The sequence below is a fragment of the Ailuropoda melanoleuca genome, chromosome 8 (assembly GCF_002007445.2).
Source record: "Ailuropoda melanoleuca isolate Jingjing chromosome 8, ASM200744v2, whole genome shotgun sequence".
NCBI classification, from domain to species: domain Eukaryota; kingdom Metazoa; phylum Chordata; class Mammalia; order Carnivora; family Ursidae; genus Ailuropoda; species Ailuropoda melanoleuca.
This window is the reverse complement of record NC_048225.1, coordinates 57348121-57364190: the sequence shown is the minus strand read 5'-3', so window position 1 is coordinate 57364190 and position 16070 is coordinate 57348121. Positions and strand designations below refer to the sequence as shown.

The window sequence follows — 16070 nt, the reverse complement described above, 5'->3', positions numbered from 1 at the left end:
AACTTAGTAAAAGAAAAGTTGAAGAGGTTGTTTCATAATTTGTGAAAAGTAAAAGCTTGGAGGAATCGATCTCTGATTCTCTTGGTTCTTACGCCATAGATCACTGGGTTCACCATGGGTGGAACAAGGAGGTGGATGTTAGCCACGAAGATGTGAATATGAGGAGCCACATGTTGACCAAATCTGTGAGTAAGGAAAGTGAAAAAGGCAGGAGTGTAGGCCGCCAAGATCACACACACGTGGGATCCACAAGTGCCCAAGGTCTTGAGTCGAGCAGCTTTGGATGGAAGATGGAAGACAGTGTAAAGGATGATAACATAGGAACATACGATCAATAGGAAATCTAAGCCTCCAGTGAGGAAGGCAGCAGTCAGGCTGTAGATTCTGCAGGTCCTGGTCTCCGCACAAGCAAGCTTGATCAGAGCCATAAATTCACAGTACGTGTGAGGGATGACATTAGTTCGGCAGTAAGGAAGCCACCGAAGCATTAAGGGTTGAGGACTGAAGAGCAAAACCCCACGGAAGAAAATAGCCAGCCCCAAGTTCTTGATGACCCTAGGTGTCAGGATAGTAGAATGTCTCAGAGGATCGCAGATTGCCACATACCTGTCAAAGGCCATGGCCAAGATAAAGCCTGAGGCCATGCTGCATAGTGAATGAATGAGAAACACTTGTACGAGGCAGCCTTCAAAATGGATCTCCCTGCCATGGAACCAAAAAATGCTGAGGATTTTAGGCACGGCAGTAGTGGAGATGATCAAGTCAGCCGTAGAGAGCATACAGAGGAAGAGGAACATGGGCTCGTGCAGGTTGGAATCTGTTCTGATAATAAATAGAATAGCAAAATTACCCACGAGAGCACTCAAGTAGACAAGGCAGAAGGGCACTGACAGCCAAGTGTGGATGGCTTCCATCCCTGGAATGCCAAGGAGAAGAAAAGTACTGGGATGGAAATTGGTATTATTTGACATGATGAAAACTCTTGTCTACATTCAGTTGTGGGATGGTGTAGACTCTTTCATATTCATGTGTCCATTTATTTACTGGTACTTTCATTTGTTAATTTATATAAAATATTTGGCAATGTTTTATACCCTAAGGAGACAATGATAAATAGGACCCAATCCCTACCTTTAGAATTTAACATTCTAATAGTGGAGAAACTGAGGCAAACCAAGGATTACATTCCCTAGTGATTTCGGCAGTAAAAGTTATGTGAGTAAACAGGGAGATTTGTTCCATTTGTACGAGTCAGAGGATTCATAGTCAATATGCTTAATCTTGGTTCTGAAGCATTCTGGACCTTTAAAATAAAAAGAAAATTATAACTAAAATCAAGTTCACAATCAGACAACATCAGTACCTCCACTGAAAGATCAAAGAATGTTCTTTGGTTTGTACGTGGGTGAAGTTGGAGTAGTTGTTTGAGACATAGCTTTTGTCTCTATTTGCCTCCTTGTGTTGTCAAATTCACTGGTGAAGCCACCACAATACACTGTTAATTGATAAAAGAAAGTTTATGTATTACACATAATATGGTTGCCTAAATAATATCCTTTGTGTATACCTTGGCTGAGAGAAAAGAACGAAATATTATAAACCAATCTGTTAGCAGAACTTGGGAATTGTACGTGCAGGGAGATAGAAACAAAATATTGCTTCTTTTTAACAATCCTTGTTTTGAAAAAAAATGTATAATAAACAAGCATTATTTTTCCTTTTTGAAGAAAAAAACTAATGCATTAGTGGTTTCACTAAATCTAACATGTTAAATTTTCATTTTCATTCTCTTCAAATGACTTTCTAATGTTTCTTTTGATTTCCTTTATCCACAGGCTATTTAGAAATATGGTATTGTTTTCCATATATCTGGGGAGGGGCTTTCTAGAGAAATTGTTATTGCATGGGAATTATAGCAGACCTCTAACCATAAGTGCCTCACCTCATTTAGAAATCACTTGTCCAGAACTGCTTCTAAATTAAATTCATATGGCAATGAAACTGTAGAATGGGGGACTGGGATCGACTGGTGATGGGTAGTAGGGAGGGCACGTATTGCATGGTGCACTGGGTGTTATACACAACTAATGAATCATCGAACTTTGCATCAGAAACCAGGGATGAACTGTATGGCGACTAACATAATATAATAAAAAAAATTAGAAAAAAAAGAAAAGAATGAATATTCTTTCCTAAATTTCACTGGATTGTCCACTATGCTACATCTGATTAGTAAGTATTAATAAATAATATTAATTTCATATAACCTTGATTCTTCTTCCAAGGAATGAGACGTACAAGAGTGACAGCAAACATTCTAAGCCAGGGCACATCTGCATGTTTCTCCTCAAATGAAGCAAAAATTAAGATCCACCCTCTTAGGACAGGGAACAACTTTTGAAGCAGGCAATAATCATCATGCCTCAGTTAATGTCCCAATCCTCCTTCGAACACCTCCTCTTTCCTCCATCTTTCCCATTCAACAGGGTCAGAATTCAGACTTTTGCAGGTTGCAGGGTCTAGCAGAGAGCTGAGCGTGCCTTGCTCGCTAGTCCTGCTGTTAACTCTGAGGACAGTTTACAGAGCAGATACACAAGAACAATGACTGTGGCACATCATACCCTTAGAGAGACAGAAATCAAAACAACCAAAACCAGCTGAAGATTCAGGAAGGAGAGAGCTTACAAAAGTGAGACCTGCGGATTCTATTGCTGTTCCTAATAGGACCCAAAGGGTGATGTGGCAGGAAAGTCTGTCTCTGTTGGGAAATGCATAGAAGATGCAGAGCTTCTCAGAGCCATGGTCCTCAACACCCACTTCAGGTGTAGTCAGAGAATTAAAAGGACTGCTACTCCCAAAGCTTGGAGGATGGCACCAGAGAAGAGGTAAACATATGGCTCAATTTTGGAGTTGGGAAGCCGTGAGCACAGGCTGATCTTTCTCATTTGAAATGAATAAGAGAAAAGACAAAAAAGGAAATCCCAAATTACTTGGTAATGAAATTGGAAATTGGCCTAATAAATACAGTTCAATATTTCTTTTGCATTATCATTTTATTTCAGCAAATAAAATAGTTTAGAAATGAGATAGTATTATGTAAAGGGCAAGTAAACACACCCATCATCGTTTAATTAAATTTGCTTTTCAGAGCGGTTCTTCAATGAAAAAGTAAATCAAGTTCAAAACAACACATCCCTGTAAAATCATAAAATATGAGAACATTGTTATCTGCATGGCATAATGCCACTTCCGGGTTTGTAGTAAATTCATAGGCTTTATTGGTTATATTATAAGAATGTTAAAAGAAAAATAAATAAACATTGAATTATGAATTTTTAAATAAAAATAGTTTACAGATGTGCTTCTTCCACTAAGTTTTTCAAATTTGTAATCATATTGGCTTTACATAATGATTTTTGCTTCAATTACACATACATAATTCCTAACTTCCTATGAGAAAATATGCCATAAAGACATTGTTTTTGATATTACAGTATTCGNTTGCTTTTGATATTACAGTATTCATGATTATAATTTTAATGGTCACAAAATACATATTTAATTTCATGTTCCATAATTCACTTAACCATTTTCTAGTTCCTCGATAGTGTCTTCTTTTTATTGCTACACTGATTAGGAAAATAATATGAAGATCAGTTCTTTACTCAGGTGTGATAGGAATACAAAAGAAATAAAGAAAAAAGAATGACAAAACTACACACATTACTGCTCTGAACACTAGCCTGAAAAGATGGTTTAAGTCCTTGCTACATCTCTCTCTCTCTTTTTTAAATTAGGCTTTATTTTTAAATTTTTAAATTTCTAAACACCAACAATAACCTCTAGAAAAACAGGAGCAAGGAAATAATAAAAATAAAAAGAAAGTGTGATCGGGCAGAACAATAAAATATTAAGAGCACACAATTTAAAAGAGGAAAATCTGATAATATTCTTCCAATTTAAGAAAAGCTACAGAGAAAAAGTAAGCAAATTTAGAAACACTGAACAGCAATTGAAATATTGAGTGTGAAGTTTCACATACATTTCACTTTAGGGAATTATTCGGACCATGTAGAAGGCCCGTTATCGAGAGGATATTTTGTGTGTGTGCAGATTTTCTTTCCATATGCATCAACCATTGGAATCACCACTTATTGGTGTTTACTTTTTTCTGGAGACTTAGTGACTGGGTCCTGAATGAGCAATTCAGAGCCCTTCAAGTATTTTTGCAGTAAGGAGTAAAAATTTGAAGGAGGCAGGCAGCCTGGATCCTATTTGGGACGTTGTCCTATTGTCTATTGCCCCAGAAGCCAAGTGGCACAATACCTGCTAGGAATTATTTTCTCTGTGTCCCCTTGAAACTACAGGAACTGACTTTTCTTCAGTGGATCACAAAGCTCCCACTTCTCTCATCAGTAGACGTGAAAAAAAAATGCAAATAACCTTCCTGGGCATGCAGAATTGGAAAAAGAGAATAAACTTACAACCCCTCTCTTTCCAGGTGCTTCCTTCAGTATCACAGCCTAGAATTCTTCACTCTCAATCCTTGATTGGGAAAAATCTTAAATAACCTGGGTTGTCCTTGAATCTGTTGTACATACCAAATGCTGAAGTGCCTGCTTTCTTCTAGGATTTGACCAAATAGGAGGTGAAGGGGCTGCTACATTTCAGTCTCCTGTTCTCACTGTCATTAGTTATCCTTGGAAAACCTTAGCTGGGTTACACGACTTTCCTGGGGAGAAGATCAGATTGGAATAGTGTAAAGCTGCTGGGGAAAAGGAAAATTCTAAAGAAAAGTAAGATCTTGTGGTACAAGAAATATCACAGTCAAATCAGAATTGATAGATTTGGTAGCATGAAGGAGAAAGGTGTAATAAAAAAGATTTTATGGCCTCTTGTCAATTTGATAAGGAAGTTCCTTCATAGAAGATACTAATTATCATCCCATGATTTCCTCACTCCTATTGCCCGAGAGCACATTTGAATCTCTCAATACCATTCTGATTTTTTTAATAATAATTTTTTAGTATGTTATGTTAGTCACCATACAGTACATCCTAGTTTTTGATGTAAAGTTCCATGATTCATTACTTGCGTATAACACCTAGTGCACCATGCAATACGTGCCCTCCTTAATACCCATCACGGGCCTATCCCAATCCCCCACCCCCCTCCCCTCTCTAGCCCTCAGTTTGTTTCCCAGAGTCCATAGTCTCTCATGGTTCATTCCCCCCTTCTGTTTACTCCCCCCTTCAGTCTTCCCTTTCTTCTCCTACCGATCTTCCTACTTCTGATTTTCGACCCCTTTGGCCTTGATGAAATACTCAGGGCCTCATGGTCCATGCTATTGGTGATGAAGGGAGATTTGAGTCAGTTTTGTGTTATTTTCTATCTTACCTGTCCTGAATCATCAGAAGTTCCTGGCCTGTCTTTATTATAATCTCCTGCCTTTTCAGCTAACCTCAACTATATAATAGTTCTGGAACCACTGCCTCACAGGAGCCAAGAAAGTGGCCCAGGTGTGCACGCATTCCCTGTGGAGCCCAGCATATGCTGGAGCAGAATCTTGAACAGAAGATAGCACCAAGTCCTTAGAGTTATTTTCCCAACATTTGTATTAAAGATTCGAGAAAAGGGAATAAAAACAGATAATTACTTTAATGGAATTTGTCTCACTCTAAAACTATTTTCAGTGGGGGCATATTGGTTGGTCAAAAATAGTTTACAGATGTGCTTCTTGCACTAAGTTTTTCAAATTTATAATCATATTGGCTTTACATAATGATTTTTGCTTCAATTACACATACATAATTCCTAACTTCCTATGAGAAAATATGCCATAAAGACATTGCTTTTGATATTACAGTATTCATGATTATAATTTTAATGGTCACAAAATACATATTTAATTTCATGTTCCATAATTCACTTAACCATTTTCTAGTTCCTCGATAGTGTCTTCTTTTTATTGCTACACTGATTAGGAAAATAATATGAAGATCAGTTCTTTACTCAGGTGTGATAGGAATACAAAAGAAATAAAGGAAAAAGAATGACAAAACTACACACATTACTGCTCTGAACACTAGCCTGAAAAGATGGTTTAAGTCCTTGCTACATCTCTCTCTCTCTTTTTTAAATTAGGCTCCACACCCAGCATGAACACCAATGCAGGGCTCAAACTCACAACCCCAAGATCAAGATTGAATCAAGATCAAGAGTCTGATGCTCAACCAACTGAGCCACTGAGGTGCCCCACTGCACCTTTATTTTTGATAGATAAGCCACACATGACATTGATTGAAAAATCACGAAATTATACCCAAGAATTCTGGAAGATGTAGTTCAAGTAAGATAGAATACATAATTATTTTGTTATCAATGTTGTGTTCATATTTTTGAGGTGGTCATTAAGAGGACTTGACCAGTGTGACTCATGAGCTAGACCCAGGCAATCAGGCTCCTCACCCAGTCCACTGTTCTGGAATATACGTTTCACCCACCATTCCTGGACTAGGACTTGTTCCAAGGACTCAGGCTTGAGAGAGCAGTGTGTTGCTGAGACCACCTGGATGCTATATATGGCCAAACCCTGCAGGAAATGGCCAGCAATCCCCATACCAATGGATGAAAGGTTACTCTAAACTTTGCTATGAAAAGAGAGGAGAAGCAAGGGGGTCAACGCTCAGAGACAAAGACCCTTTCTCTGCCTTGCTCTCTCTTTTATTGGTTTTTCAGGATAATCACAAATCCTTATCACTGTTTCTTGTGTGATAAGGGGTCTTACTGGAACTAGGAAGATCAGTTTATGGGAAAGATAAGACATGCTAATCTGCATGTTCTAAGAGTACTGCTAAAAATAGCCTAAGGGACAATGCAGACATCTCTTAGATCACGGGGCAGCTGTTTGGGCTAAGAAAGGCTCAGGGAAGGCAACTCCCTGTGGCATTCCAATGACAGAGTGGTCCTACAGGCCTCAGCATTCCAAAGGCCTACGCCCTTCTCTGAAACCTCCCCTCGCCCCCAGTGGCCTCTGTGTTACATTTTAGCAAGCCAGGTATTATGGCTGATTTCATGCTCTACATTAACCCCAACAAAACCCCATGAAGGCCTCTACATAAACTTTTAAGATTCCCGTGCTCAGATGTAGAGAGATAATCATCTTGTGGTCACCCAACAGAAGCCTGATGAGTAAGTTCCCTTGCTTACTAAACCTGTCACCTACTTGTCTAGAGTAGCCTGCCTCTTTCTATAGATACCTGCCTCTTTCTATAGTTACTTCCTGCCATTCATGTTCAGGGCCAGTTTGTGAACTAACAACTGATGAGCCAGCCAGAAGATAGAGGAAATGGGTTTTGGAGAAGAGGTGTTGGCAGGAAAATCTGGAGTTAGCCATCGAGCTCTGTGTGGGGAGGCGTGGCCCATATGCCACATACTTGTGGACCACATGGGAGTACGGGACCCCAGAAAACACCAGCTGTTCTAACACCTTTGTTTGAGAAACTGCATATACTGCACTGTGGCAGAGAAGGGAAGCACATGGCAGCCACCATGGGGAGGCAACCACTGTGGGCAAATTGGAGGCCACCAATGCCCAGGTAGAGGCTGGAATTTAAGCTAGAAAGTTGGAGAAAGACGTTAGGTTAGAGAAGGACATACAGGTGTCCACAACTCTGCAAGGTTTGGGGCTACAGACAAGGTGGGAGAGCAGAATAATAAGTTGGAGAACTTAGGGTGTCATTTTGCAAAGATAAGAGGGTTCAGGCTGCCATGGATTAGGGTTTGAGGGCTTGTATCAAAGCCTGATTTGAACAATAAGAGGTGTCATCAGGGAAAAGTAAACAGAATAAAAGGGAGGATATTGTGATTGACGGTGAAACGGACAACGTGCCCCACTCCATCCAACCGCTAATACAGAAGAAAGTTTAACATAGTAATTACCCTAGACTTTTGATAAGTCAGTTCGACTCCTCTAAAAGGACTAACCCCACAGCTCGGAGAATGGGAAGCAGATGGATGGATGATCATGAGTAAGCCCTTGTGTGGTCAGAATATATAGAAAGATATTTGAGTTCACCTGCAGGAACCACAAGCGGTCCTCCCTGTTTTCCATTTTCCAGCTCATAAGGTGCTGACATTCCCTGGCCATCAGGAAGCTACTCCCCAAGCTTGGGCACGACCGCTGGCAACTGACCCTATGGTAGATTCAGCAGATGATTGCGTAGAAAGAGCAGGCACTGTAGTGCCAGGTGGGCTGGTATATTGCCAAGGATACCAGACTGCCCTGGAAATAGTGACTTGATTAATGCAGGAACAGCATAGTTTTCTGAGCAACACCCAAGGCAGCTGCCAAAGGAGTCTGGCCAGCCACCCGAGCTCCCAACTGGTAAGGGATTAAGAAATTGATGATAATGGCCCCATTCCTCTGAGTGAGGGTTCTAAATATGCCTTCGTTTGTGTACACATGTTGTCTGGCCTACCCCAAGCTTTCCCTGTCCCACTAAAAACAAGTCTGTCACCATAAGGGATTTTTAAAAGCTGAGTATCACATATAGATACTCTCAACAAATACACAATGATCAGGGGTCGCATTTCAAAGGTCTTCATATGCAAGTTCAAGCAAAAGAACATGACACTGACTGGAGAGTCCATCCTCCCCTATAATCCACAAGCAGCAGGTTGATAGGAAGAATACAAGATTAAAGCCGTATTTTCAGTTACTAACAAGTAAAACCATGTTTTCTGGGTGGGCAAAAGTAAAGTCCCAGGCTTTCACACATTTTAATAATCAACCAGTAGGGCCTATTGCCCCACATGAGAGACTGGGGACTCCTGCCAGGACACTCAACACTGTAAAGCCGTGCGTGTTGCAGGAGATAGCGACCACTCCACTACTTAATGTGGATCAAGGTGCCATGTCGCCAAGAGCACCAAGCTCCAGCATACCTGGGAAACATGTTACCTACTGGAATTTGCAGTGGGCAGTCCCACCAGAATAGGTGAGTTACTTCACAGCCCTGGGTGACGAGGAACTACTCAATCTCTACTGGGATCCTGTTGTCCTGCTGTGAGCCAGAACTATGGAAGCATACTCTACAAGGAATGGAACACCCACCCCTAAAGAAGGGAGAAAATGGGGGTCTGGGTCTGGCATATCACACCCCAAGTTCATCTCCCAGCTGAGAGTACTGTCTCCCCCACGACATGCATGGTATGCACAACCTGGTTAGGTTCCTAAAGCTGCCGACCTCCCTCTCTCAAGGCCAGGTGGGTACATTGTGTTTTTCAGGGGTACGATCATTTGGCCACTGTCTTTGTTCCCTCCCCCAACCTGGAGGAGACTATATAGCACTTAAAGAAGCCCCTGCTAAATTCACTTGACAAAATTAAATGATAGCCAGCAAAGTCTGTCTTTACTGAACACTAAAATGTTTCTAATGAGAACAGTTGTCCTCCAAAGTAACATGGACTTGGATATTATCACTGGCTCACCTGTGCAATTATCCAAACAGAATGCAGTGTGTTCATATCTCTTGAGTCTGCTAATGTATCATCTTTATTAAATTACTTGAAGACACGACTGAATGCCCTGAGTGGTCTGACTCCCAGCCTAAGGAACTTAATACATCAGTGGTTTGGATTATGGGGCTCTTGGAGAAAAATGTGTTACTTATTTTGGCAACTTTATCTTAATCTGTGTTTTCTCTTGCATGTGCCTATACTGTTGCTGTGACATCTGCTTCCAATGCCACCAGATAGACACCAGATGAACCCCACCCCCTCACCCCCCCCCATACCAGGGAAACTCCTGCTCACTGCTCAGGGCACATTGCAGAAGAGGGGGTGTGGGAGACTGTAAGAGTCCATCATGAGGGATGGAGTGTTGGAGGAGGTTATCAAGAGGAGGTGACTCCTGGTTGAGCCCACAGCTGGACCTGGGCTCCTTACTGCACCTGCACTCCTGCCCTTGGGGTGGACTTTCCATTCATTCCCACACTAGGAGCTAATCCAAGGACAAAGCCTTGAGAGAATAAGATGTTAAGACCATTTGGATGATCTGCATGATTGAATCCAGTTAAGGCGTCTTTATGAACTGTTAAGATTGTGATGGTCAGATGTGGAGATCTATTGTATTGAGGATAAAAAGGTTTTATTTAAAATAAAGGGAAGGGACTAGACACTACCTTTCCTTTTCTAATGCATACATATGGTATTGAAAAAAAATAAGACTTCTGAGACTCAAGAAATCCTGCTGAGGGGCAGGCTCCAGAGACAGCTAAGAAGGATTCACCTCCATTGCCTCCCATCCTGGATTCTTCTGTTACTAAGATGTTAGGTCTAAAGACTTTGAATCTGAGTTCTTTTTTTTTTTTAACAATTTTTTTTTATTTTATTATGTTAGTCACCATACAGTACATCCCTAGTTTTTGTTGTGAAGTTCCATGATTCATTCCTTCGTATAAGAGTTCTGAACCTAATCTCCAATTCCCCGTAATGTCTTTCCCTGACACCGTGGGGAGGTCATCGGCCTCCATGCCCTTGGGAGCCTTTGGCATTGGGAAACATGCCTACAGCTGAGCTCATCTGGAAAAGTTATAAGACCGTGAGAGACCTGAAGTCCTCCTCAGGTGAGATGGGTGCTCATCCTCATCCCGGCAGAACCCGTGGTCAGGTAAGGCCATGCACGGTGGAGCTCGTCTGTGTACCACTGCAGATGTTAGTCCTTACTCTTAGAGCTCACTTTTGTATGTGTCCTGCTGGTTCACTACTTTAGCTTAATGCCTATTCCGTCAGGCATAGGAGTCTTCAGTTGATCCTTATCTGCACCCAGAAGGCTCTCTTCCCTGCCTTTTTCCAGTTCTACCTGGGACGTTAATGGGAGGCACACTCACATACGACATGGATGGGCTGACTTCAGGGAGTCTGTGTTCACTTCAGGGAGTCTGTGTTCACTGCACCTGGGTAATATCAGCCTTAAAAATAAAATGGCCAGGGTCGCCTGGGTGGGCTCAGTCGTTAAGTGTCTGCCTTCAGCTCAGGGCGTGATCCCAGAGTCCTGGGATCGACCCTCACATCAGGCTCCTCTGCTGGGAGCCTGCTTCTTCCTTTCACACTCCCCCTGCTTGTGTTCCCTCTCTCGCTGGCTGTCTCTCTCTCTCTGTCAAATTAATAAATAAAATCTTTAAAAATAAAATAAAATAAAATGGCCAGTTGTTTTAGTAGCAAAATGAGTTTATTTAGGAATAGCAGAAAAATTACAATTCGAGACAAGCCAACAATATCAAACCATAGGCAAGTCTGAAGAAATCAAGGGAAGGTAAGCTTTTATTCAGTTTTAGGCGGACATTGGGGAGGGCGGTTTTGTATAAAAGTTTATGGAGAAGAAGGAGATTTTGAGGTTGTGGTGAGTTCTCATTGGCTGTCAGCAGTGGTTAGTGTGTTGCCAAGACAGGGTTGCGGTCGTCCTTCTTTTTCTTAAAAGCAGGAGAGGGAAGAAATCAGAGAGGGAGACAAACCATGAGAGTCTCTTGACTCCTGGAAGCAAACTGAAGGTTGTGGAAAGGGAGGTGGGTGGGGGATGGGGTAACTGGGTGATGAGCATTAAGGAGGGCACATGATGTGATGAGCACTGGGTGTTATACGCAACTAATGAATCATTGAACGCTACATCTGAAACTAATGATACAATATAGGCTGGTTAATTGAATTTAAATTTTTTTAAAAAGCAGGAGATAAAATTCCTATGTGAAAACTGTCCTCCCTGTCAAAAGAATTCCCTCTCCTTGCTGGTTATGCAGGCTGCAACATGTGGCAAGTACATGACAGCGACTTCCCAATTCCACTGTAAATGTGGGTTCCTGTTACTCATTGTCACAGTCCCAACAATGAAGTAATAATGCTGTGTTTCGTTCTACACATAATCATCCCAATGTCGAGGATACACATGACTTACATGTTCATCTGAATAACTCTGGGACTGTAAGGTAGATACGTCATGTTTAAAAATGCTGATGAATCCAACAAAATATTGGCCGGTCTTCCTTAATCCACAGATTGATAGAATGGTTGGGTATCCTGAACTTTTTCTCATGAACAGAACTTTACATTTTTAATATCAGGAGAATGTTACCATTTTATAAATCATGTAAGTTAATGAAGATTGTATCTCACATCTCTAAGCCAAGATGTTATGTGAGAATGATTATTGCACTTTTTCAATCAAATGGGACCTGAGACATTTTGAAAACATATGTTCATTTGGCTAAGTTTATTAAAGTGATCATTTGTTATATCTGAAATTTGTTTCACGACAGTATCCCTCCTTTTGTCTTCTGCTTATGTGTATATTAACATGTAACCCTGCACCGACTTTAACTTTGATGTCCCGAGTACCAATGTTGGTATGTATGGTTCTACTACTAAAATGGTACAAAATGCCATTATGTATTTTCATAATGTATGTGTTGATGTCCATTCTGATTTCTTATTTATTTAAGAATGGATCACTTTGAAGAGTACCACTTTTAGGCAATTGTCTTCTTAGAGCTTCTTCTGCTCAAATAAGTTCATATCCAATCAATCACTGCCACATTTACTATCCATTCCCTATGTTTCCTCTCTCCTTTCTTGAGGGTCAACAGTCAACACGCTTCATCTGTAGGAACACCCGTGTTCCCGCCTTCTGTTATCATTAGACACATAGAGGAGGACACTTAAAAAATTAAACTCTTGCAGAGGGTTTCTTTTTCTGATTGAATATAATCAATGCTGTCACTATGATTGTCATCATTAACACTGTCACCATTATTAACTATATCAATTCCTATTTATATTTAAAGTGAAGGTATTTTCAGTCCATCTCCACAGTATTTAAATATTTGAAGTATTACAGTCATACCTCACCTGGCANTGTATGGTTCTACTACTAAAATGGTACAAAATGCCATTATGTATTTTCATAATGTATGTGTTGATGTCCATTCTGATTTCTTATTTATTTAAGAATGGATCACTTTGAAGAGTACCACTTTTAGGCAATTGTCTTCTTAGAGCTTCTTCTGCTCAAATAAGTTCATATCCAATCAATCACTGCCACATTTACTATCCATTCCCTATGTTTCCTCTCTCCTTTCTTGAGGGTCAACAGTCAACACGCTTCATCTGTAGGAACACCCGTATTCCCGCCTTCTGTTATCATTAGACACATAGAGGAGGACACTTAAAAAATTAAACTCTTGCAGAGGGTTTCTTTTTCTGATTGAATATAATCAATGCTGTCACTATGATTGTCATCATTAACACTGTTACCATTATTAACTATATCAATTCCTATTTATATTTAAAGTGAAGGTATTTTCAGTCCATCTCCACAGTATTTAAATATTTGAAGTATTACAGTCGTACCTCACCTGGCATTACTATGTGTTTCTCTGTGTTTTTTTTTCCTTTTCTTTCTTTCCTTTTTAAAAAATTTTTTTTATTATATTATGTTAGTCACCATACAGTACATCCCTGGTTTCTGATGTAAAGTTCGATGATTCATTAGTTGTGTATAACACCCAGTGCACCATGCAATACGTGCCCTCCTTACTACCCATCACCAGCCTATCCCATTTTTCTTTTTCTACTTCTCTCGTGTGTGTGTGCCCATGTAGTCAGGTAAACAACCGTCTCCTCTACCATAAACACAGATACAGTGAAAAAACAGGTTAACATGTGAAAAAAAACAAGCAAGAAATCTTGCTCGTGTATTCTATAATTAATAAAGTCGAACTATTAAAAACTAGCCCGTATAGTTCACTTGCTCTATCCACAGAATCGAATGTTAATTGCATAAATTTCTCCTAAGTGATGTGCATTAAAATCCTACTTAGGACAGAAAAATATTGCAGGTAATAGTACAAAAGAAAGATTTATTTATGCTTTATAAAGTGGCAGAAGAAAATAGCCNTAGTACAAAAGAAAGATTTATTTATGCTTTATAAAGTGGCAGAAGAATATAGCCACATAAGGTTTACGGACTTTGGGAAGCACTCATGGTTCTCACGGGAGGTAGACATGATTTTCATTGGAAAAGCTCAAAAGAATTCAGATACCAGCTGATAAACGCCCCTCGCCAAACACACACAGAGTGAATTAACTGCCTGCTCCTAGACATAATTTTAGGAATATTTCTTTTATGCTTATGATCCCAAAGTACTGACTTACCATCCATGGTGGAAAACCAGGTACCTCTCTTGTTCCCAACTGAAATTCCAGGAAAGGAGAGGTTTTAAAAGGTTCTATCCACAGATTTTAATTCCTCTTCAGGTCTGTTTGTAGAATGAGACCAAGGCAGGTGGAACACTGCTTTCTTTTGTAATCTTGATTCACTGTACTCTTTCTAAAGATGCAAATTTTCTCTGGCTCCCCAGATTTACAAAATGAGCAATGAAGCTGTTAGATGCAAGCNCGGTGCAAGCAAGAAGGTAGGGAATGTCATGCCCTCATTATAGGAAGAATTCATGGGATCTTCTTTATGAAATGTGTGACCTCACCTCCTAACTTTCTGTAGCCAGCAACACAGACTTGCGCGACCTATTTGTTTCCCTTAATATGGCAAAGAGCCATGTGGCACTCCCCTGAGAAGTATTCTTAATAAAAAATATTTCTAGGAAGATTCTATGTACCAGGCTGGGTTATAAATTCCTAATATGTATCATTTCATCTACTTCTCAACGAACTCTTATGTTATAGATAGCATTAGCACTACTATCCGTAATGTGAAGGTACAAACTCTAGGCTCAAAGAGGTAAAATTATTTCCCGAGACCATATAGCTACTGAACCCAAGCAGAACCCATGTTTTTCTGTTTGTTCTGATATGGTCCACTCAGGAAAACAGCACTAGTATGGCAAAATTCATGGACTGTACACTTTCTTGCCTCCACTGAATTCAACTCTGTCTTGCTGCTTAATAGCTATTTCTGAAGAAAGTCACTGTCCTTCTAAAAGCTTGATACTTCAACAGAAAGATAAGGGTGAATGAGAATTTTTTTCATAGGGGTTGCATATTTTTTTCGAGTTATTTATTTTAAATTGCAGTACTTACCATACAGTGCAACATTAGTTCCATGTGCACAAAATAGTGATTCAGCACTTCCATACAACACCCGGCGCTCATCACAGCAAGTGCCTTCCTTCATCCCCATCACCTATTTAACCCATCCCCTCACCTCCCCTCTGGTTGCCATCAGTTCACTCTCTCTAGTCAAGAGTTTGATGTACTATATGCTGGCTAATGGAACATAACAATAAAAAATTTTTAAAAATTAAAAATGCACTGATTTTTTCCCAATTTAGTCTAAAAAAAAATAGAGTCCATTTCCTGGTATGCCCTTCTTTCCCCCACTTATGTTTGTTTGTCTTATTTCTTAAATTCCACATATGGGTGAAATCATATGGCATTTCTCTTTCTCCAACTGACCTGTTTTGCCTAGCATAACACTCTCTAAACCCATCCAAGTTGTTGCAAATGTCATGATTTCGTTCCCTTTTATGGCTGAGTAACACTCCATCCTGTATCTATACCACATCCTCTTTATCAGTTCATTAGCTGATGGATGTTGGGCTCTTTCCATAATTTGGCCACTGTTGATAAAGCTGCTATGAACACCAGGGTGCATGCAACCCTTTGAATTAGTATCTTTATATTTTTAAGGTAAAAACCCAGTAGTGCGATTGCTGGATCACATCTTTTATGGAGATGATCTTTAAAAGTGTTATAGTTCCAGAGGTATGATATTAGTCCATTCAGTAGAAGTTAGCTATTGTTATATATATACAGTTTCCCAAACAGGGAAATAACCTTACTGAGAATTATCAAATTTTCCCATGTAATTAATTGACCACAGTGCAACTAGAATCATCTTTTAACAATATGAACACGATCATACCATTCACCCTTTCAAAAGCACACACATTCAAAATTAGCGCTTACATTTATTTATTTAGGATAATAGAGAACTTCTTAAGATTACTTCTGTCTTGTTTCATAATGCTCTTCATATCAAGGCTTTATCCATCTCTGAA

General features: G+C 40.0%; 1 protein-coding gene across 1 annotated transcript; it reads right to left on the bottom strand.

The window, feature by feature from the left end:
- Positions 1 to 32: 32 nt before the first annotated feature.
- LOC100481892 (olfactory receptor 52D1) lies at positions 33 to 971 on the bottom strand. The gene has a single exon (XM_011217513.2). The coding sequence runs from the start codon at positions 969 to 971 to the stop codon at positions 33 to 35; it is 939 nt and encodes a 312-aa protein (XP_011215815.2).
- Positions 972 to 16070: the final 15099 nt, after the last annotated feature.

Excerpts from the sequence above, each read along its gene's own strand:
- LOC100481892 (XM_011217513.2), bottom strand. The coding sequence starts at position 971 with ATGTCAAATAATACCAATTTCCATCCCAGTACTTTTCTTCTCCTTGGC.